This window comes from Mirounga angustirostris, unplaced genomic scaffold (assembly GCF_029215605.1).
Source record: "Mirounga angustirostris isolate CCGP_5_RB_7025 unplaced genomic scaffold, mMirAng1.0.hap1 SCAF_6, whole genome shotgun sequence".
NCBI classification, from domain to species: Eukaryota; Metazoa; Chordata; class Mammalia; order Carnivora; family Phocidae; genus Mirounga; species Mirounga angustirostris.
The window spans coordinates 139,435,953-139,461,342 of record NW_026991714.1 but is presented as its reverse complement, the minus strand read 5'-3'; the positions used below and the strand labels follow the sequence as shown (position 1 = coordinate 139,461,342).

Below are 25,390 nucleotides of genomic sequence, written 5' to 3'. Positions count from 1 at the left end.
GCAGGGAAGTCTGCTTCTCCCTCTCCCTCTGTCCCTTCCCCAGCTCATGCTCTCTCTCTCCCCCAAATAAATAAATAAAAGCAAGAAGAAAGAGAGGGCGCCTGGGTGGCTCAGTCGTTAGGCATCTGCCTTTGGCTCAGGTCATGATCCTGGGGATCCTGGGATCTAGCCCTGCATCGGGCTCTCTGCTCAGCAGAGAGCTTGCTTCTCCCTCTCCCACTCCCCCTGCTTGTGTTCCCTCTCTCGGCTGTGTCTCTGTCAAATAAATAAAATCTTAAAAAAAAAAAGAAAGAGAAAGAAAGAAAAGAAAAGAAAAGAAAAGAAAAGAAAAAGAATCATTGTCAGTCTTAATGTTTTTCCTTTAAAGAGAGTATGACTTTTTTCCCTTTGGCTGCTTTTAAATTTTTCTCTTCATGTTTGGATTTTCATTAGTTTTACCATGATATTTCTTTTTTTTTTTTTTTGCATTTTATTTTTTTTAAGTTTATTATGCTGTTAGTCACCATACAGTATGATCATCCATTTCATTAATCCCTCCTCAGCTGTGTCTAACTGGTTGTTAAACCCATCTAAGGAATTCTTAATTCATTTAATGTATTGTTCATTTCTATAATTTCCATTTGATTCTTTAGTAAAAGTTTCCACTTGTCTCCTAATATTTTCTACCTTTTATTTTAAAGTTTCTGTCTGAAAACACCACTATCCTATAGCTATGCTTCTAATGGCTGCTTTTTCATACCTTGTCTTTTTCTAAGACTTATCATTGTTTTATTTTGTATCAGATATTGCATATGTTTTCTGAAGAAATAATTTGAGGCTCTATGTGATATTACCTTCCTCAAGAGAGTATTTACTTTTATTCTGCCAGCTACTTAGTCTATGGGCAGATCACCATAATCCAATGATTCAAAGTGGACTTATCCACACTAGTAGGCTTAGAACTTCAGGGAGTAAACCAAATCCTTAAGTGTGTAGCAAAGTCTATCTTCGTTAGCACACTTGGAAATCCAATTTAGGTCCTCCGTATTAATTGACAAAAGCTTTTTTTTTTTTTAAGATTTTATTTATTTATATGACAGAGAGAGACACAGCGAGAGAGGGAACACAAGCAGGGGGAGCAGGATAAGAAGAAGCAGGCTTCTCACCGAGCAGGGAGCCGGATGTGGGGCTCCATCCCAGGACCCTGGGATCATGACCTGAGCCGAAGGCAGACGCTTAATGACTGAGCCCCAACTGACAGGCGCCCCAATTGACAAAAGCTCTTAAACAGCTTTCAGGATTTATTATCCTCTAAAGGAAAATAGTTTCACAAAATGCCAATTTTACCTTCCTTGACATTCCACCTATCCTAGATATTGACCCACAGATTCTCACTGCTTTAGTAGTTCTCAGATGCCTAAAAAGATGTAATTCCTAATTTTTCTCAGTGGAAATAATATTCCAAGATAATCCATTATGCCAATGAAAAAAAATTCCTCCAAACACACATTTACTAATCTTCAACGAAGTAGCCCATCTACTAAACTGTATCTACTAAAAAATAAAGCCGGTTCTGAGGTGGTAAAAACTTAAAATCAATCTGTATAATGGATATATATTAGTGACATTTTTAAATTACATCACATTTGACAAATAAACCTTATACATACTTTAATTGCTATAGGATAGCAAACTTTAAAATTAGGCTAACAAGAAGTATCAAAACTTTAAGAGTAATAGAAAAATATTTTAGTACTCACTAATAATTTTACTGATATTTTTTAAAAACACAGAAACCAATAAAACAGTAAAGTATCACATGCATCTATAATATATTTCTAATAAGGTACTAAAAATAATTTGCAAATTATTTTAATAAATTCTAAGGGATAAGTATCCAATGTTATTTGCACATATACTAAAATTGCCAAGATTGATAATTACATTCTTCTACGCAAAAGTTCACTATGGGAAATTTTCAGGAAGGGAAACGTGTTAAAATCTGAGCAAATCCCAGTCAAGTGGTGAGCAACAAGTAACTCTTATTTTGAATTCATTCAAATAATACCCATAGTTCTCTTATCCATTCACATCTCAAAAATATGTTAAGCAGATTTACAGTGCCTTAATCACTAAATCACAGTTCCTCTTGCTATCAGAACAAAAAAAGAGGAAAAGTTAGAAATGTTAAAATAGAAAATAAAATGCAATGCATAAATTATATAAAAGAAAAAAGTGATATACTGGTTTTAATATTTATAAAAATATAAAGAATAATAATGAATTGATTAGACAAAATAAAAATTACCAAATCATCCAAAGGAAATGTCTTATATTTTTTTAATCCATCTTTCTTTTTCAAATAAAATAAAAATTAGAATGTATGTTTGAAAGTGAAGGGGGTAGAACAAATCAGAATTTGGTGAAAAACTGTATTTTATTCAAATGCATAAAGTAATTTCATGATAAGAGTTTAAAAGAATGTGTAATGTCTTAAAACAACAACAGAATCATTGCCCAGGTTTTACAAAGGTAAATATTTGAGTACAACAAAAATTCTATTAAAAAAAATTCTATTTTAAAACGCATACATATAGAAAAAAATAAGTGAAAAATTAATGATATTTCAAACATAAAAGAGAACATTATGGTTATAAATAGGCAATTTACTAAATAGGAAACACAAGTGGCAAATGAACACATAAAAAGATGCCTAGTCACAATAGTGATCTGGATATGCACAATAAATATCATTAAGATACCAAGGAAATCCATTGCAAGTACAAGAGGAAAATAGCCTCACAATTACCAAATGTTGGTGGTAATATGAAGAAACAGGGACATTCACATCTACCTGGTGGAAGTATACATTACCACAGTGACTTGGAGTGCAATTGGGCAACACGTAGTAAAGTTGAGGATACAAATATCCTCAGACACAACAATTTCACTTTTAACTATATGCCCTACAAAAACTCTCACATATCTGCATGAGAAAATCAGTACAAGATGTACAATGTAACACTGTTTATAACAACAATAAAAATCAACAAAATAAAAAATACCTAAATGCACAAGCTTTGCATTTCATAGGAAATTAGATGATGAAACTGAAGAAATGCTTTTAAAATTTACAAATGACATTAAAATATGAATGCAAAGAAAAAATCACAGAGCAGAAAATATCAAAGCTCAAAGTTACATTGGTAAGCAAATTTGCTCATCTGAATTGAACATGAGATCAGCACTTACAAGTAATGCATACAGAATAGTATATCTATGTAATCAGAAAACATTTTAAAGTCAATCACTTACAGTGATAATGAATACATAGAAAATGTGTTATTTTGTGCCTTTGCTGTACAAGAGAATTAGTTGAAATAAACAGGGGAAAAGGACAAGAATGCTTCCCTGAAAATATTTAATAAATACCACTATTATACGAACATAAAATATAACTGTGACAAAGTTTCTCATCATACTTTTACCCAATCTACTCACCAAGTCTTAGTGTTAACTTCATACTTATAAAGATCATCTACCAATCCATATTTATTGCCTGGTAATGCTTTATAGCCTCCATGAACATAAATGGACTTTGTTATTTCATCATACACACTGGTATGGCCATATCCACCTTGAACAATAGCTCCTTTAGTTTCTGGAACAAGCCAAGTGTTTGATGCTGTAAGAGAAAGAAGATAAATCATGAACTTCAAAGAGTATTTAAAAATATAACTAATATATCACCAAACTACCAATAAGTAAATTCTAACAGCACATTTTATGAGTAAATTAAGTATAATTAATATTCATTTAATCAAAAAACAATTATTAAATACATGCTAGTTACTATGTTAGATGTTAGAGATTGAAGTTGAGTAAGACTGGTCTTTCTGTCGATTAAACTCTGAAATATTGAAAATGCCAAATTTTTGGATGTGCAACAGAAAAAGGAAAACTTTATTCTCACATAAATTTCTGTATTTGTAAATAGCCCTGAGAAAAAGACTTAACAAATAGTTTAAAGAAAGCCTACTATGTGACAAGCTCTGAATTAGTTACTGATACAGCAAAGATTAAAAAAGATATGATCCCCATCCTTAGCAATTTTTAGCCCATGCTGGTCCTTCAACTCTTGGTTATAAGCCTCACTTTCCCTTCTACAGAGAAGAATGAAAACCTAAACACTGAATTTTCAGGACTTCCTTGACAGCTATATCAACTAATAGGTTCCACCAAGGGGAGTACTGGTGAGAGATTAGAAGGTGAGAGTAATGAAGACGTTCTACCTTCATCTCTAGCAGCAGGACCATGCAGGGGACTACAGTGGATAAGAGCAGCGATGACCACACAGCAACAGCAGCAGGTTAGTGCCTGCTCAGTGACAGCAGCGGCACCTAGAGTAGCTCAGTGACAAATGTGGTCTTGGGCTTCAGCCTTAGTGTGTAGCAGCTTCCAGGTTTCTGGGTGATCCCCTCATTTTGTTGTCTCTAATACTCTTGTAACTAACTCCCTATATTAAATCCCATTCTGCTTGGTATATCTAAAAGGGACTCATTTCTTACTGCAAACTCAAATTGATATGACCATCAATCATATGCAAGACATGCTTTTAAGAATATGCAGATGAACAAAACACAGATCCTTGCCTTAGAAAATTTAGATTATAAAGAGTAACTATATAGAAATCTGTCATTGGTCTTTAGGTATCCACCCAAACCACACCTCCATCTTCCCTCTAACTAGTCATCTAAACTTTAGCATAGTAGGCAGCTCAACTGAAAATACTCAAGTCAAGTAACAGAAAATAAAAGTGATCTTAAAAATTGTTCACTTTTACATAATTCTAAAGTAGTGAAGAAAGTGATACTTCAATGGTCATTAAATATAGAAGTATCAAAAGGAGTCACTAAGCCAATTTTATTTTGATAAAACTAAACATATGTGAAGAAATTTCAAAGCACACTTGTAACTAATGAGTATTACATTTTAGAGGTAATTTCTAAAAAATGACATTAATAATAACTTATCAGAAATAATTTGATTAATACTCTTTAACCACTTATTAAAGTTCTACTCATATAGCCCAATTGACAGTTTTCATATTTTTATTTATTCTCTTTTTAATAAAGATGAACATGCTTCTTACCAAAAAAATAAAGGAGGTCTTTAATGTAAAAGTGAATATTACCTTCTCTCCCAACCCACTATCTAGAGGTATTTTTCACAATTTGTTATGTTCAGACTATTTTCAGAATATTGTTCTAAATATTTTATTACACATATACAAAATACATTTAAATTACAAACATCTGCATCTATACCTATAAATACTCGTACCAAAAAATCATGTTATTTTACAGCTATTTTTTCACTTAAAACAACTGGGGCATTCTTCCATGACCCACTTATTATTTTTCAACACCTAAGTTCCATTCTATTAATGACACATAACTTATTTAAATAACTCTACATCGTGACTCATTTGGGTTTCAATTTGTTCCTAAAAACAATAATGCAATAAACAACTTTGCAATAAGCTGTAGCATCATTATCTAATAGAACATATACTATGTCTCAAGAAGCACCTCATTATTTCATTTAATAATAACCCTTTGACAGGTTTACTATTGCATATTCTTCTTTACAGCTGATGAAATCTAGAGTTAGAAAAACTAAAAACTAGAGTTAGTACCACATTAAAAGTTTAGAAGTTGATAAGTGGAACAAAATGGTATAGACTCGTTTCTTCCTCTCCTCCCCACTAAGTACAACAACAGACTCTGGAAATAGTGCAAGAGACAAATCTGAAAAGTGTAAAGGCAGACTGGTTACAGACTCCAGGACTAGAGAATGGGTGTCTCCTTAACCTCCAACAGAAGAAGGCTGTGCAAACCCAACATTTCTCAACTGCTCAACCAAGCAATGAAAAGGCAACGCAGGTAGCCTTATTCCTCCTCAAAACTGAACAGGAGTCCTATGGACAACCCAGGTGATCCTAGCAGCATCAGCAAGAGGGACCCAGCAAACACTGTTTAAAATAAGCAGACAGGGAAAGAGTTCCTGTTCCTCACCAGATCGAGACTGGAAGGAGAGATCCCACAAGACTTGAAGAATAAACCTAAACAGGGACTGCCTGCTAAAACAGATTTAAATGGGACCCAAAGACTCCCAATACAATAGCCAAATGTCCAGGTTACAATTAAAAACAAAAAATCACTTGTCATACTGAGAACCAGTAAAATCACAACTGAATGAAAAAAAAACAATCAAGTGACAGTAACACTGAGATGCTGATACTACCTGACAAGCATTTTTAAGTAGCCATGATAAAAACATTTCAACAAGCAATTGCAAGTTCTTTTGAAATAACAAATCTCAGCAAAAAAAGAAAGAAACAAAGAAATTTAGGGGGAAAAATGCAATAATAAGCAAAAACTATATATACAGACTCAATAATAGAGTGGAGCTGACAGAAGACAAAATCAGTAAATTTGAGGACAGATCAATAAAATGTGCCCAATCTGTATAATAGAGAAAACAGCCTGAAAAAAAAGTCAACAGAATCTCAGAAAGCTTTGGGACAATAACAGTTGATTCAACATTCATATCATTAAAATCCCAAAAGAAGAAAAGGAGAATGGAAATGAAAGAGTATTTGAAGAAACAATGACTAAAAACATCCAAATTTGTACAAGACACGAACTTACGGATTCATGAACCTTAGAGAAATCCAAATCAGATAAATTCAAAGAAATCCACACCATGATACATCATAAGAAAACTTATAATTAACTAAACACAAAGAAAAAAAGATCTGGAAAGCAGCCAGAGAGAAATGGCACATTAGTTATAGGGCAACATCATTCTGAATAACTGTGGATTTCTCACCTGAAACTATAAAAGCCTGAAGGAAGTAGCACATTTTTCAAGTGCTGAAAAACAAGAACTGTCAGGCATGAATTCTGTTCTAGCAAAACTATCCCTTAGGAATCAAATGGAAAAAAGGACTCTTAGATGAAAAGAAAGAAAACTAAAAAATTTTCAAATGTGACCCTCTCCTTAAAGAATGGTTAAAGGAAAATATTTAAACAGAAATGAAATAATTAAAGAAGGAATCTCAGGGGCCACCTTGGTGGCTCAGTTGGTTAACTCTTGATCTCAGCTCAGGTCATGATCTCAGGATCATAAGATTGAGCCCCATGCTTGGGATTCTCTCTCTCCCTCTCCCTCAGCCCCTCCCATCCCCCCACTCATGCACCTCTCTCAAAAAAAAAAAAGAAGAAGAAGGAATCTCAGACATTCAGGAAAGAACAACACAGCAGAAATATGATTACATACAATAGACTATCCTTCTCCTCTGTGAGGTCTATAAATCATATCTGATGAAGGAAAAAATTATAACATCATCTAATACTGAAAGCAATGATATTTAAAAGTGGAAAAGGTAAGGGGATGTAAATGAAAGCAAGGTTGCCACACTTCACCTGAAGTGGTAAAATGCTGATACTAGTAGACTGTGATAAGTCACACACACATAAATATAAATATGTGTATGCATACATATATATATATATACATATATACACACACACATTTTTTAAGTAGACTACATGCCCAGTGTGGAGCCCAATGTGGGGCTTGAACTCATGACCCTGAGATTAAGCCCTGAGCTGAGATCAAGAGTTGGATGCTTAACCAACTGAGCCACCCAGGTACCCCAGTCGATATGTAGAACAACCACTAAGAAAATTATACAGAGATACATTCAAGAATACTATTAAGTAAATCAAGATGGAATTCTAAAAATTGTTCCCAAGTAACCCAGTAGAAACAAGTAAAGAGAGAAAGAGGCACAAGAAATAGGAAACAGAGAAGAAATAAATAATAAAATAACAGACCAAGGCACTAATATATCAAAATTAACTTAAATGTAAATGGTTCACTTTTATAACATTCTTGAAATAACAGAATTCTAGAAATGGAGGACAGATCAATGATTATGAAGGGTGAGAGACGGGAGGGGAGTGAGAGTGGAAGGTGTGGTTTAAACGGGCAATGTGAAGGAGTCGTGTGGTGATATAACTATTCTATATCTTGACTGTGGTGGTGGATACATGAAACAATATGCAATAAAACTGCACAGAACTAAACACATACACAAGTACACAATACACGCACATGCACACACAAATACAAATGAAAATGAGGAAACCTGAATAAGATCGGTGAATTGCACCAGTGTCAACATCCAGGTTGCAATATTGTAATATATTTTTGCAAGAATACCATTTGGGAAAACTTCATAAAGTGTACACAGGATCACTCTGTTATTTCTTACAAGTGTATGTGAATCGACATGATCTCAAAATAAAAAGTTCAATTAAAAATATATATTCACTTACAAGTAATGGGCAGTTCATCATGAAATGCAATATTTCACTTAACTACTTATCAAACATTAAAAAAAAAATTAAAAGTATAAGACCTACGATACAGGTCTAACACCAAAGGCTGTATTCTTAAACACTACAGCAGTATTTCTCAAGGGTTAGTCACTAGCAGTTCAATTAAAGAACCCACAGGTGGTATGGTAGTTTCAGATGAAAAATTAAGGAAACAATCTTGTTCAGATACAGGTGATAAACTCAAAATGTAAAATTAATTATGATTCACATTCTCATATTTTTATTATTTTTGCCTCTCTGTCTCTCATGAATAAATAAATACTTTTTTAAAAAATTAACAAACATAGAGGGCAAAGGAAATATAACCCACAACAAGAAGAAAAATCAGTCAACAGAAGGTGACCCAGAAATAGCACAGAAGATAAAAGTAGTTGAAAATAATGTCTCAAAAGCTATCACAAATATGTTCAAATACGTTCAATAATGTTGAAGAAAACATGAACATGATAAGAGAGAAATGAAAGATAAAAAAGACACAAACAGAACTCCTGGAAATGGAAACTATAATATCTGAATGTAAAATACACTGAGTAGAATTAACACAATTTAGACACTTTAGGAGAAAAGAACAGTGAACTTAAGATATGGAAATAAAAGCTATCCAAAATGAAGCAACACAAACAAACAAACAAACAAAAAGTCCTGAAAAACAATGAACCTGGGACCTGTAGAAAAATATTAAAGCACTCTAATCTAGTGTGATAACAGTTCCAGAAATGATGTAGTGATAAGTGGACAGAAATAATGTTTGAAGAAATAATTCTCAAATTCACAGAAATGTATAAATTCACAAAAACAAGAAGATCAATGAAATACAAGCAAGGAAAGGAAGGAAAGGAAAGGAAAGGAAAGGAAAGGAAAGGAAAGGAAAGGAAAGGAAAGGAAAGGAAAGGAAAAAGGAAAGGAAAAAGGAAAGGAAAAAGGAAAGGAAAAAGGAAAGGAAAAAGGAAAGGAAAAAGGAAAGGAAAAAGGAAAGGAAAAAGGAAAGGAAAGGAAAAAGGAAAGGAAAAAGGAAAGGAAAAAGGAAAGGAAAAAGGAAAGGAGAAAGGAAAGGAAAAAGGAAAGGAAAGGAAAGGAAAGGAAAGGAAAAAGGAAAGGAAAGGAAAAAGGAAAGGAAAGGAAAAAGGAAAGGAAAGGAAAAAGGAAAGGAAAGGAAAGGAAAGGAAAAAGGAAAGGAAAGGAGGGAAGGGAAGGGAAGGGAAGGGAAGGAAAGGAAAGGAAAGGAAAAAGGAAAGGAAAGAGGAAAGGAAAGGAAAGGAAAGGAAAGGAAAAAGGAAAGGAAAGGAAAGGAAAGGAAGAGAAGAGGAGGAGAGGGGAGGGGAGGGGAGAGGAGAGGAGAGGAGAGAAGAGGAGAGGAAAGGAGGAAGGAAGGAAGGAAGGAAGGAAAGAAAGGAAAGAAAGAAAGAAAGAAAGAAAGAAAGAAAGAAAGAAAGAAAGAAAGAAAGAAAGAAAGAAAGAAAGAAAGAAAAGAAAAGAAAAGAAACCCACACCAAGGAACAACATGAAGTAATAAAGATGTACAAGCTGAAGAACAAAAATAAGAATTAGAACTAACTTCTTATCAGAAAGAATGTAAGTCAGAAGACAATAAAGTCTCACATTCTTAAACTACTCAGAAGGGGGAAAAAAACTGTCAACCAAGAATTCTCTACCAAAAAAAAAGAGTAACTATCAAGGTAGAATTCTATACCCAACAAAATATTTTCCAATAATGAAACAAAACTTTTTCAGACAATAAATAAATAAATAAATAAAACAGAGATTATGTACTACTCCAGATTTGCCCTACAAGAGATGACAAAGAATTTCTTCAAGCTGAATGAAAGTAACAGTAAACACCAGATAGAACTTGGATTTATACAGATGAATGGAGGATGCAGGAAAGGTTGATATGTAGGTAAATATAAAAGACATAATTTCTCCTTTTTTGTCTCCCTAAAAATGATAACTTACTTTCTAAAACAAAAATCATAACAATTTATGATGGTGTTCATAACATATGAGACATAATATTTGCACAAAGGAAAAGAGGAGAAATGTAGGAAGTTCAGAGGTTCTAACACTATATGTGAAGTGGTAGAACATTATGTAAAGGTAGAATCTGATAAATTGAAAATGTATATTGTAACCCCTAGAGCAACCTCAACAAAAATAAAACAAAAAGTATAGTTAACAAATTTGGTCCTACAGATTCAAGAAGCTGAAGAAATCACAAACAGGATAAACGGAAAGAAATCTACACCTAAACACATCACAATCAAGCTGCTGAAAACTAAAGATGAACAAAACATCTCAGAAGTGGTTAGAGAAAAACAACAAATTACAAGTTTGAATGACTGTGATTTTCATCCTAAGAAACCATGAAGGCCAGAAGTGCCCAACACTTTTTTAAAATGCCAAAAAATAACTAACTCAGAACTCCATGACAAGCAAAACCATCCTCCAGGGATGACTGTGAAATAAAGATTCTCGGATTTAGATAAACCAGGATAATCCATATCCAGCAGACCTACTCTAAAAGATATGTTAAAGAAGCCGTTCAAACAGATGATAAGAGAAATGGTAACAGAAGATAACCTGGAATGAAGGCAGACAATTTATTTCAGGGACCTGGAAATTCTAATTGTATAAATACCTAATAACAAAACATCTAAATGTATGAAGCAAAAACTGATAGAACCAAAAAAATTAAATACTTAAATCCACAACCATAAATGGAGGTTTCTACATTAGTCTTTCAGTAACTAAGGAAACTAAGGAAAACACTAAACAAAATACCAGTAAGGATATATAAGACTTGAACAACTCCATCCATCATCATGCATTTGGCATCCAACCAACTGCACCAGAAGACACATCCTTTTTAACTGACACTTAACATTCACCAAGATAGACTATATTCTCAGTCAGAAGACTCACAAAAATTTTAATAGCAAAATATAGTCTCTGACAATAACTAAATGAAACAAGAAATAATGACAAGAAAGATATCTGAAAAATCTTCATCTATTTGGATTAAACTCAATACTAATAAACAACCTAGGAGCCAGCGAAAAAAAATCACAAAGAAAATTAGAAAATATTTTGAATTAAATGGAAACAAAAATACATTTCAAAATATGCAGGGGACAGCTTAAGCAGAGCTTAAGCAATCATTCTCAAGGATGGTTCCTAGACAGTAGCAAATGGCATTACCTAGAAACTTTTTAAGAATGGAAGTTTCCTGGCATCAATACTCACATAATGAATAAGAAAATCAGGGGTTTAGGACACAGCAATCTATTTTAACAACCATCCAGATGATTCTTATGTATATTAAAGTTTGAGAACTACTGGCTTAGAAAGAAATTTATAGTAATAAACACATATTTTTAAAAAGAAGGAAACAGTTTCAATCAATTCAGTGATCTATTCTCCCACCTTAAGAAATTAAACAGAGCAAATAAAACCCAAATAAGGAAAGAAATGTGACAAATAGAGCACTAATCAATAAAAATAGAAAATGGGAAACAAAAGCTAGTTATTTGAAAAGATCAATAAATTTGTTTAAACTATTAATCTCTAGTCAAACTGACAAGACAGGACACAAATAATTCATATCAGATAAAAGAGAGATATCACTACACATTTTACAAACATTAAAAAAAATAAGAGAATATAATTAATGACTTTGCCAATAAATTTAACACCTTTAAATGATATGGGCAAACTTCAAACACAAACTACCAGAGCTCATTTACAAAGAAATGGGTAATTTGAATATCTCTAACATTTATTAAAGAAAATAAATGCAATAGTCAAAATCTTTCTGACAAAGAAAGTTCATGAATCAGACAGTTTCACTGGTGAGCTCCATCAAAAATTTAAGAGAAAAATAATACCAATTCTACACAAATTCTTACAGAAGATAGTATAGAGTAAAACATTCCCCAAATCACTTTACCAGATTGCAAAACCAGACAGACTATAAAAACGGAAAACTCTAGTCCAGTATCTCTTATGAACATAAACATAAAAATCCTTAACATTTTAGCAAATCAATTCCAGCAATATATGAAAAAGAAAATACATTATGACCAATGGGATTTACCCAACAAAGCAAAAGTTATTTAACATCTGAAAATCAATGTCATTCATCACATTAAGAAATAAAAAAACAGGGGTGCCTGGGTGGCTCAGTTGTTAAGCGTCTGCCTTCAGCTCAGGTCATGATCCCAGGGTCCTGGGATTGAGCCCTGCATCGGGCTCCCTGCTCCGCGGGAAGCTTGCTTCTCCCTCTCCCACTCCCTCTGCTTGTGTTCCCTCTCTTGCTCTGTCTCTCTCGGTCAAATAAATAAATAAATAATCTTTAAAAAAAAAAAGAAATAAAAAATAAAGAACAAATGATCTTCTCAATAGATGCATAAAAATTATTTGACAAAATTTAACATCATTGATGAAAAAGACTCTTGGCAAACTAGGAATAAAAGTGGATTTCCTTGACCACATAAGAAGCATCTAGAAAACGTACCACTAACATAATAATTAAAAGACTGGAACATTCCCTCCTAAAACAGGGAAAAAAAAGCAGAAATAGCTGCTTTCACTACTCCTACTCAGTACTGTTCCAGAGATACTGCCACTGCAATAATACAAAGAAATAAGTCAAAGGCATGCAGATTGAAAAGGAAGAAGTAAACAAAATTTATTATCATGGTTTTAACACATGATCATCTATGTAGAAAATAATGACTCTACCAAAAAGCTGTAAGAATTAGTAAGTGTGCTTAGCAAAGTTGCAGGATACCAGTTCAATATGAAAAATCAATTGCTTTCCTATATACTGTAATCAACAATTGTAAATTGAAATTAAGTGCCATTTACAGGCAAACATGACAATCATTACACTGCACAAATAGCTGCAAAACACCATTTACAATAACAAAAATTTTAAATATTTAGGTATAAATTTAGCAAACTATGTGCAATGCCAGTACACTAGAAACTAGAAAACACTGTTGAAAAATTTAAAGAAGACCTAAATAAATGCTGAAATATACCATGTCCATGAGTTAGGAGAATCAATATTAAAGACTCAATATTCGCTTTTGTATATGTAATTAGACCTCAATTAAAATTCCTACAAGCTTTTTTTTTTAAGAAATCGACAGCTGATTCTAAATTTTATATGGTAATGTGAAGTACATAGAATAGTCCAAAATTTTTTGAAAATAGAAAAAATAACACAGGACTTACACTACCTCAGTTATAAAGCTACAGTAATCAATGAAGTGTGGTTGTAGAGTAAACATAATATACGTAAGTGGATCAAAATAGAGTCCAAACATTAACTCATATGGTCAACTGACATTTCAACACATTTACCAAGGTAGTTCAATGGGGAAAGGAAAATCTTTTCAACAAATGTTACTGGAAAATTTGGATATTTATTAAACAAACAAACAAAACCTCAGCCCTTACTTCATACCATATATGAAAATTAACTCAAATAGATGATAGATCTGAGGATAAGAGCCAAAACTATAAAACAGCTAGTAGAAAATGTAAGAGAAAACCTTTGTGGCCTTGACAAAGATCTCTCAGAATACAAAACCCACACACTATAAAAATTAATAAATTATATAGTTTATCCAAATTTAAAATATCTTTTAAAAAGATACTATAAAGAAGAAATGCATATATTTTTTAAAAACATTTTTAAAAAACCGGAAAGACAATGAATACCAACATAAAGAAAGGGAAAAAGCTTAACAAATCAAAATATATTAAAAGGAGGGAATAATAAAAATAAGAATAGACAAATGAACATACAAAAAAATCAGTAACTTCCAAAGTTGGTACTTTGAAAAGTATTAATACTTATAATCTTCTGGACAATCTGCTCAAGACAATAAGGTCCAAATAAACCAATATTAGGAACTTAAGGGGAGCATAGCTATAAAATATTCTAAACCTCACTAACAGCATATTATGAAGAACTTAGGTCAATACACTTGAAAATTTAAATAAAACAGACAAATTCAGAAAAAATAATCAAATGCCAACTCTGACAAGAAGAGAGAAAAACTCTCTTATAACTATGAGATTAATTGAACCCATACTTTTAAAACCTTGCCACAAAGAAAATCCCAAACCCAGATGGTTTTGCCAATTTCTACCAAACATTTTTGGGATAAGTATTAACAACTGAAAGTCATCCAGCCAAGGGAAAAAATAATTATACTCATATAATAGGCAGCAAGTCTAGCAAAACAGGAACTTTCTCAAAAAGTTATCTGTAGAAGAGACTATAGCTTTGCTCCAAAACCCTAGAGGTCTGCACAGCAATTCTCAAAAAAAAAGCAAAAACAAGAGCAAACCAGGCAATTAATAATTATCTAATATCAGGAAGTTTCCAGTCAGTGTTCAAATTTCTAATTATTTTATAAGCTTTTTTTTAAGTTTGTTTCATCAGGATCTAAATGAGATCCATACATTACAGTTGTCCAATATTCTGACATGTCTATCAAATATCTTTTAATCTATCCATTCTCCATCTCTTTTTTCTATTGTCAATGGTTTACTCTTAACATTTTTTGTCAATTCCTAGGATGAAGGCAAAGTTGAACTTATTAAATGACCACTGACCCAATAAAAGGACAAGGTAACTAAGTCTTTAGATACTAGAATTGTGAGCCTATAGCAATAATGGCCTGAAACTCTTTTAATAATAAATGTCAAGCCCTTCACTGAGTTTCTAAAATTCCTTTAATCTGAAACAATTTTTCAGTCTTTGTTTCCCATGACATTGACTTTTTTTTTAAGATTTATTTATTTTAGAGAGAAGGAGAGGGGCACAGGGGCGGAGGGGCTGCAGGGAGGGAGAGGGAATCTCCAGCCAACTCCCCACTCAATGAGGAGCCCCACATGGGGCTCAATCCCAGGACTCTGAGATCATGACCTGGGCCAAAATCAAGAGTTGGAGGCTTAACTGACTGAGCCACCCAAGCGCCCCAACACTGACATTTTGGAAGAATAAAGCTCTTGGCCTTCTTGAACGAAAAGTTCCTCATTTGAGGTTTGTATGATACTGCTTAACAATTAGATTTAGCTTTGCAGTCCCACTCAGAATAGTGGGTAGGAAACCTGTGTCCCATAGACCAAATCTAGCCAGTGGCTCATTTTTGTAAGTAAATATTTATTGGTACATAGGCATATTTATTCATTTACATATTATCTATGGCTTGCTTTCACATTTCAATGACAGAATTGAGTAGATGAAACAGAGACTGTATAATCTACAAAGCCCACAATATTTACTGTCTTAACCTGTATAGACAGTTTGCCAAACCCTGCTCTCAGTGATATTTCTCTCAGCAGCTATCATATCCAGAGGCACACAATGTAATTTCCCATGGTTTGTGATGTGAATTTTGATCACTCAGAAAAGGTACTATTTTTCTGTGCACCCTATAAACAATCTGTGAGAAAGACACTTAAATACCATGCACATCTCATCAAAAATTTGTTCCCACCCTGTAGATTTAACACCTATTGATGATTCGTTCCCAAACCATTTTTTACTACAATTATTGCAAAATGATGATTTTTTTCGCAACTCCAGCAATGTCAGTCAGCATTCTGTGCAGTTTTCCCTGCTGTATGGTGACCAACATAATAAAAGAAAGAAAGAAATTCCCCCCCCATTTGTCTGTCAGTCTGTCCATTATCAGTATAAGCTCACGATTCCTGTTGTTGCAAGTTTATAATTTATTACTTTCCTAAATTATTCTGATGCTTACAGTATCCTAGATTTTACCAAAGGAACCCCCTTCAAGCTGATTCCTCTGTGCTTTTAACAGAACCCGTCATTTTCTTGAACACTTCCTTAATTTGATATAACAAGATATACCAGGTTCATCCTTACTTTTCCTGCTATAGCCCTAGAATCAGCCACTTCTCCAAGGAGCTCTGTTTTCTTTTCTTGGGAATGTTATTAAAAATTAGATCTGGCAATATGGGTGATCATTGTGCTCACTACTACTGGGGTGTCTTAGCTTCTAGGCCCTTTCAGAAGAATCTACACTTGTAACTATGGGCTTGCCTGCCTATTTATGTCTGTCTACCTACTACCTACCTACCTAATCACAAGCTCACATTGATCCCTCCAACTCCAATCCATCAGGCAGGGTTCTTCCTTGCCTTCCCCATTTCATATTTGCATCTCCCATCTTCCACGTTGAGAATTTTAGCTCCCAACAACACATTTACCATTTTTCCAATCTGCAAATACACCCAAAATAATGTAGAATTGCTTCACCAAAACCTTCAAAAAACAAACTTAAAAAAATTGTTTGCAGTTCTTCCCCACATCCACGCCTAGACTGAGGACATGTAACCATATACTGTATTAAAAAAGCATGTGGGTTATTTTTTTCCTCTTCAGTGTGATTTGTGTTATTCATTTGAAACATGGTTGAGTTCATTTGTTTCCATTTGCATTGTTCTAGAGTTTTCTTGCTTTCCTTGTTGATTATTTTATACGTAGATCATCAATATGCTTCTAAAAGTCAAAACTACTTAAGGCAAATACACTTTCATTTTCTGTCCTTTCCACACCATTCTCCACCATCTTTTATAAGTAGCCAACATCACTATCTTCCAGTTTATCCTTCCAGTGTTCATTTTTGCTCATATAAGCAGACATAAGAGTATTTTCTGATTTCCCCTACTTTCTTATACAAAAAGTAGTATGTTATATATGCTATTTTGTACTTGGTCACTTAATATATCCTGGAAACCACTCCATGTGATTTCAAAGAGTTCTTCACTCTTTCTACAACTGCATAGTACTCCACTAATATGGATATACCATGCTTTATCCACCTCTCCCTTATGTTTGCAATTGAAGTAGTTTCTAAATAATGTTACAGTGAATAACTCTGTCCATACCAAAAAAAAAAAAAAGTGTTTTTATATCTCTGGAAATAAAACTGAAGCATAAATTCCTTGAAATGGAATTGATATGTATTTTTGTTATATATTTAGGTGGGGTTTTTTGTCCCTACATTTGTGACTTTCAGGAATGGTTTATAGTTTTCTTTAAAAAGATTTGAACATTTCTTGTTCCATTTATACCTAAGTGATTTAGCTTCACTGTAGCTATTCTAAATGTGTTTTTCTCCTCCTTTTATCTTCTAATTGCCTAGTGTATAAAGGAAGGATATTGATTTTTGCATGTTAATTTTTTAAAGATTTATGGGGTGGGGGGCAGAGAGTCTTTTAGGCAGACTCCCGCTGAGCAGAGCCCAACATGGGGCTCAATCTCACTGAGATCACTACTTGAACCAAAACCAAGAGTTGGACGTTGAACTGCACCTGCACCACCCAGGCGTCCTTTTTGCATATTAATTTTACAACCTGTTACCTTGCTGAGTTCTTTTATTGTTTTGTTGTTTCAATTAGCCCTATTATTGTGTAAGGTTTTCCAGGAATTCTCTATCACCTGCAAATAGTTTAAGTTCCCTTATCAAAGTCCTATTCCTCTAATTGTTTCCTCTACTACCTTCAGAAAAATGTTAAGTAGTAATGGAGATTGTGGGCATCTTTGTTTTGATCCTAAGCTTCACACAAATGCCTGATTCCCCATATAAGACGCTGGCTTTTGGATTGACATAGATAGATAGATTTATTGTGTTCAAACATCCATTTCAATTTTTCAAGAGTTTTAATTAGGAATGGGCTTTTTAGCATGGTTTCCCTAGACCTACAAACATAGTGAATTTTATTAATATATTTCTTAATATTGAATCAATCCTTGGAATCCTAGTTATATCCTACTTGATCATGGTGTGTGTTGAAGTTTGTTCATTTTATTTAAGATTTTTGTGGTGATATTTAAGGGAAAGCATGTTAACTCATTTTGAATCATACAGGTCTATAATCTCCTATTTCTGAGATAACTGTAGGTGGCAATGTTATACTTGCTTTCGAAAATAAATTTGTAAGTTTTCCTTCCATTTTTATTCTCTAAAAGAATTTACAAGCATTGTTAAAGTTAACCTATAACATCACCTAGGCCTGGTGCTTTCTCTATTTTGTTCTATGGAAACTTATCTATATAAACTTTCTATCTCTACTGGGTTCAATTTTAGAAAACTGTTATTTTCTAAGAAATTATCCATTTCTTCTAAATTTTCAAACTTATTTGCATAGATGTACAAAGTAGTCTCATTTTTAAAAAATTTCCTCTTTCCCAATATTATTCTCCCCTTATCATCTTATTTTGTATATTTGTAGTTCCTCCCTTATTTCTTGATTAAATGAGCTAGCTAGAGGCTTATCTATTTTAATATTTTTAAAAAACAGAAATATAATCTATTAAGTTGATTGTCTTTCTGTTCTTACATCAGTAATTTCAGATGTTATTTTTATTATTTGCTTCCTAGCACTTCTGTGTGTGTGTAGTTTGTTCTATTTCTTGCTTTTTGAGTTGGGAATGTGGTTCATCTATTTTCATTCATATTAATATAGTTATTTAATGCTATATTCTTCTGATAAAGTGCTTTAAGCTTATCTGATAGATTCTTATATGTATTGCTTTTACTGTCATTATTTTTTAGCTATTTTGTAACTTAAGCTTGTATCTACCCTAAAGGTTTTATTTAATATCTCCATTTTGGGGGAATCTACTGATGTTTTCTTTATACCCTAATATATAATCTACTCACGGGCGCCTGAGTGGCTCAGTTGGTTAAGCGACTGCCTTCGGCTCAGGTCATGATCCTGGAGTCCCTGGATCGAGTCCCCCATGGGGCTCCCTGCTTGGCAGGGAGTCTGCTTCTCCCTCTGACCCTCCCGACCCTCTCCCCTCTCATGCTCTCTCTCTGTCTCTCTCTCTCAAATAAATAAATAAAATCTTTAAATATATATATATATATATATATATATATAATCTACTCACTTTTTGTGAGTTTTCCATGCATACTTAAGAAGTCCATAGGTACTTCATCCATAAACCATCCAGGTTTGTGTTGATATATATTCTTAACATTGCTTGATTGTGTTGTTTAGATCATCTTCATGGTGAACTGTGGTTTTTAATACAATAAGGTATTCTTGACTTGTACAATGTTTCAGTGTCCTGAATTCTACTTTCTCTGGCATTAGGATCACAACCCCTGCTACCTCATTGAATCCAGTTACTGTGTTCAATAAAAGCTAAAAGCAGGCTACAATGAGGGTGCCCCCAGTCTTCTTCTACGCCTTCTTTAAATGTAATAAAATACTTTGGGCACTGCAATAAGAAAATGGAAAGTGACCATATATTTCATTCTGGTATCACCCTCCTAAGTAACTTGTTTTCTTGTTATTTTAATTTTTTTAGCATTGGTTGGTAATAACTGATGAGCAATGAATTAATTTCTAGGAAGATGAAATAGCAACATGTTTTAAAACATAATAAAAAAACACTAAGATCCTACAGTGTATCTTAGATTTCTAAAATCATCCAATAGGGCGCCTGGGTGGCTCAGTCGGTTAAGCGACTGCCTTCGGCTCAGGTCATGATCCTGGAGTCCCAGGATCGAGTCCCGCATCGGGCTCCCTGCTCGGCAGGGAGTCTGCTTCTCCCTCTGACCCTCCTCCCTCTCGTGCTCTCTGTCTCTCATTCTCTCTCACAAATAAATAAATAAAATCTTTAAAAAAAATAAAATAAAATAAAATAAAATCATCCAATAGATGCATCTATAATTGCAGACAGAATATTTTATTCTATATTTTTTAAGTAAAAAAATGTTCTCTTTGTTCTTTGAAAGACTTCTAAGAAAGAATGAGATTTACGAAATAACAGTCTTCACAGAATGTTAGGCCTGCTCAAAAACTAAAATTGGGATCAATTGACCTTTACGGTATAAAGAGTTAAATGGCATCCTTTGACTCCTATCAATTACCTATGCAAGAATCCAGGCTCTTTTTCTGCTTTTCTTTTTCTCTCACCCTTCTCCCATTTTTAGCTGCATTCTTCCTACTTAGAAGGAACACATACTATCTGCATACTAGTTGTCTACTGACATCTCTACCCTTGTTTTAGTCTTACTCTAAAACTAAATACATGTCCTCTACCAGTCTTTTACCTAAAGCGTTCCCATTCATCTCTGTTAGATGACACTTATTCTCTAGGAGAGGGGTTGACAAATTACAGTCCACAGGCTAAGTCCAGCCCACCAACTGTTTCTGTAAATCAGGTTTTACTGGAACACAGCCATACTCATTCATTTATGTATTCTATATCACTGCTTGTGTACAGACTCAACAGCAGAACTGAGTAATGACAATACGACTGTGTGGCCTACAAAGCCTAAGTTATTTACTATCTAGACCTCTACGAAAAAGTCTGCACGTTTTTACTCTACTAGATTTCTCAGGTAAGGGGACAAATACACAGAATTACCTGAGTTTTTCCATGTTCAAACTGTTTTTTCTATAACCTTGACACTTGAAGGACAGTTTGGCAATATAATAAATATACATATTTTTATCAAGATGTCTCAAAATTGCTGCTGTGTGAATTTAACCAAGTACCCAACCCAAAGGCTCATGAACAGGAGAATGGATAAAGGAATTGTGGTAGAGTCATATAATGAAACACAGTAATACAAAGGAGTTAAGTACAGTAATACATAACACAGATGAATCTTAGTAATATAGTGGTGAATGAAATAGAAGAAAACCTCAGAAAACTGTATATTATTTCTTTTTTATAAAACTCAAAACCAAGTAAATAAAATATGCAATATAAGCACACATGTATAAAAAGCTACTTTAAAAAACAAATCCATGGGGCGCCTGGGTGGCTCAGTCATTAAGAGTCTGCCTTCAGTTCAGGTCATGATCCCAGGATCCTGGGATCGAGTCCCGCATCGGGCTCCCTGCTCAGCAGGAAGCCTGCTTCTCCCTCTCACACTCCCCCTGCCTGTGTTCCCTCTCTCGCTGTCTCTCTGTCAAATAAACAAATAAAATCTTAAAAAAAAAAAAATCCATAAGAAATTCTAGATTTTAGAATTGTCGAGAGGCAGAAAACTTTTTTAAAGAATCCAACAATTTTTTTTTTAAGATTTTATTTATTTATTTAACAGAGAGAGACACAGTGAGAGAGGGAACACAAGCAGGAGGAGTGGGAGAGGGAGAAGCAAGCTTCCTGCAGAGCAGGAAGCCCAATGTGGGGCTTGATCCCAGGACCCTGGGATCATGACCTGAGCTGAAGGCAGACGCTTAACAACTGAGGCACCCAGGCGCCCCCAACAATTCTTTTAATGAATATGATTATAAAGAGAAAACTCAAAGGGCTACAATAAATGGTTACATTTTTTCATAAATATCCTCTTATGAAATATACTTTTGGGGGTGCTTTTGCTAGTAAGACATGATTACTTCTACACTGATGACATAATAACCAAATAAAGTTGAGATTGAGTAGACATAATAATAAACCAACAAGTGGTTATTTTTAAAAAATAAATTTAAAGTTGGGGTGCCTGGGTGCTCAATCGGTTGAGCATCCAACTCTTGGTTTCAGCTCAGATCATGATCTCAGGATCCTGAGATTGAGCCCCTCGTCGGGCTCTGCACTCAGTACAGAGTCTGCTTGTCCCTCTCCCTCTGCGCCTCCCCTCCCCCCACTAGCACACTCGTGTGCTCTCTCCCTCTCCCAAATAATCTTTAAAAAAAAAATTAAAATAAATAGAAGGCAATATGTAGGCACATAAGAGTGCTGCTTATTGAAAAAACTAGAATAGCTAACGCTCTTAAAAATGTTAGATAAATATAACAACCTTTAACATTAAGAGAAAATAAAATGCTACAAAGGACCACATAGCATTAAAATTTTAACTCAAGAATAACAGTAAAAGAAATGGACCAAAAGACCTAGCTCCATGCTATTCCAAAAGGTTTATTTTTCTCTACTAAAATGATGAAGTCCTCTTATAAAACACTTCTTTCTCCCACCCTCCAGGATCCTAATACCTAATACATATAAAGGATCATTTAGAGAAACAGTTACATTTGAATCTCTAAAGAACCAAGAGTAGCTGCAATTGGGTCTTGAGAGGAAACAGATGATATACTAAAAATGTGTAATTACAAGGAGTCTAATAAAAAGACTATTAATAAAACTATCACCAGGGCAATATCCTGGAACTATAACACAGCAGGAAGTCTTTCTTATCCTTTAGCCTGAAAAAAGAGGAGGGAATGGTTTCCAGAACTCTTAGAGAGTAGCTGTATGGATAAAGACACCTGGCAGTCCAGCCTTCCGTAGGACAACCCTAACCCAAGATGACCCAGCACGGAGGGAGTGGGGAAATAAAACACCTCAGCCTCACTCCTTTCCACCCTCTGATCTACTGTGGGTGCCCCCAATGAAAGCTAGAGGGCACAGGAACAAGGCAGAAATGGTGAAGTGTGGATCTGGAGAGACACATGGAGAATATCAAGTGCAATACTTTTTGAGTCACCACTAGAAAGAGAATAATAGGTACAGTGTACAATTTTTAAAACTTGTCTAATGTACTTTAATAAACAACACTAAGGAAACATAGATTCAACTTTTAAAGAATATGTGCTCAAAACCCTATGCATTCATCCAGGTATTTATCAAGCATTTGATACATAGCACTTTACTAGAAAGTACACATTCAGAGAGGCATACTGCAGGATTCCTGCTCCAAAATTAACTTCTTAGAAGCGTGTAAGTACAAGAAGAATACCTATATAAAGCAGTATATGTGTCATATTCATTTATAAGCAAAGAGATAAAGGAATTTGGAGGAAAATTAAACCACTTCCAAAAAATGAAAAATGCAGCAAATATAGCTCTGGATTAACAAGAGTCTTTTCACCATTATACAATTATGAAGGCCACCTTGACTTTGTTAATTAAACAAAAGGTTAGGGAGCCTTTACTGCAAGCTGATCTCTTCATTATGCATTTTCCTGATTGTTCCAATAATTCTGCACATGAAGCTCGTTGATTACTGTCACTCCTAAGCACCTGACAGCCATACAGCACTTGTAGAAGTTGTACTCTGGGGCACACTCTTGAAAAATTCCCTGCCAGACTTACCTGTGTGTGTCCCACATAAGCTATTTTCTCAAGTATTCTGTTCTTTTTTTTTTTTTTTTTTTAAGATTTTTATTTATGTTTTGACAGAGAAAGACACAGCGAGAGAGGGAACACAGCAGGGGGAGTGGGGGAGGGAGAAGCAGGCTTCCCGCCAAGCATGGAGCCCGACGTGGGGCTCAATCCCAGGACCCTGGGATCATGACCTGAGCTGAAGGCAGACACCAAACAACTGAGTCACCCAGGCGCCCCTCAGGTATTCTGTTCTTATACATCTATACACATTTTCCTATAAATCATGCCACAATGAATGAAACATATCTTCAGCTAAAGAATGGATTGATTTTGGAGACATAGCCCACACCATTCATCAACTCACAAGAAGATTAAAAGTTAAAGAAGGAAATTTCAAAGATGAAGTGTTAATTTGAAGCCTGGCCCATTAAGCTCCATCACTCCCGTGGTCGTTGGCTTTTATCAGTCGATCTTTTCGTGGCCGCCTTCTCATGCTGGCATTACTTCTCAACTCCTCGAATAGCATTACCTGCGTTTTCCCAAATAAAATTCTTTCACCTGAATCCTTGTTTAATGGTCTGCTTCTGGGAAAACCCAAGTTTAGAAAGACCCTGTATTTCCTGCCAACTGCAACTACCTTCTTTGCTGCCGTTACAAGCAAACTTTCTTGAAAGAATTTTTCTTGCCCATTGTTTCCAATTCCACTCTCCCTCCCTTCTAAATCCAATCCAGTCAGGCTTTTACCACCCTACCCCACTACACAAAAAGTGTTCTTGCCAAGATCACCAATCCCCTGCACAGTACTAAATTCAATGGCCAATCCTTAGAAATTATTTTCCTTGAGGTGGCTCAGTCAGTTAAGCATCTTGACTTCAGCTCAGGTCATGATATCAGGATCGTGAGATTGAGCCCCAAGACAGGCTCACGCTTGGTGTGAGGCCTGCTTAAGATTCTCTCATTCCCTCCCCCTCTGCCCATCCCCCCCATTCATGTGCATGTGTATTTGTGCGTGTGCTCTCGCTCTCTCTCTCTAAAAAAATTTTTTTAAAAAAATCATTTGCCTTGAGCCATCAGCAGAGCAGCATTTCACACAATTGATTACTTTTCTATTTAATAATTTTTCTTCACTTGGCTTCTAGTTCACAACACTACTCTTCCTTGCTCATCTCCTTCTCCTTCTTATGGAATACCATGGGGCCCAACACTTTACTTTTTATCTACACTCATTTCCTTAGCGATCTGATCCAGTCTCATGGCTTTAAGTGCCTTCCACATTCTAAGAGTTCCCAAATTTACATCTCCAGCCCAGATATCTCTCCAGTCTACTTTAATGTCTAATGGATATCTCACATATAAGATATCCAAACTAAACTCCTGATCTTCAAACCACCTTCACTTCAAACCTGTTTCAGAATCTTCTACGTTCAGTATGACAACTTCATCTTTCCAACTGCTCAGACCAAAAACCTTGAAATCATCCTTGACTCCTCTCTTTTATCCCAGATTCTACATCCATCCTTGAGTCCTCTCTTTCATCGCAGATTCTACATCCAAACCCTCAGCAAATACTATTGGTTCTACTTTAAAAACATTCTAGAGGGAAGGGCGGTGGGGGGATGGGTTAGCCTGGTGATGGGTATTAAAGAGGGCACGTATTGAATGGAGCACTGGGTTTTATATGCAAACAATGAATCATGAAATACTACATCAAAAACTAATGATGTAATGTATGGTGATTAACATAACATAATAAAATAAAATTTAAAAAAAACATATAGACGTTGATGAGAAATTGACTAAATCTTATCATCCCCAATTATTACCA

General features: G+C 34.5%; 1 protein-coding gene across 2 annotated transcripts in view; it reads right to left on the bottom strand.

The window, feature by feature from the left end:
- The window catches only part of ATRNL1 (attractin like 1), an 804,411-nt gene that overhangs the window by 695,097 nt on the left and 83,924 nt on the right, over window positions 1–25,390 (bottom strand). For both annotated transcript variants that reach the window (XM_064595308.1, XM_064595309.1), the window contains exon 9: window positions 3,481–3,664. In XM_064595308.1, the coding sequence (XP_064451378.1) occupies window positions 3,481–3,664 (184 nt within the window). The remainder of the gene's footprint in view (window positions 1–3,480; window positions 3,665–25,390) is intronic.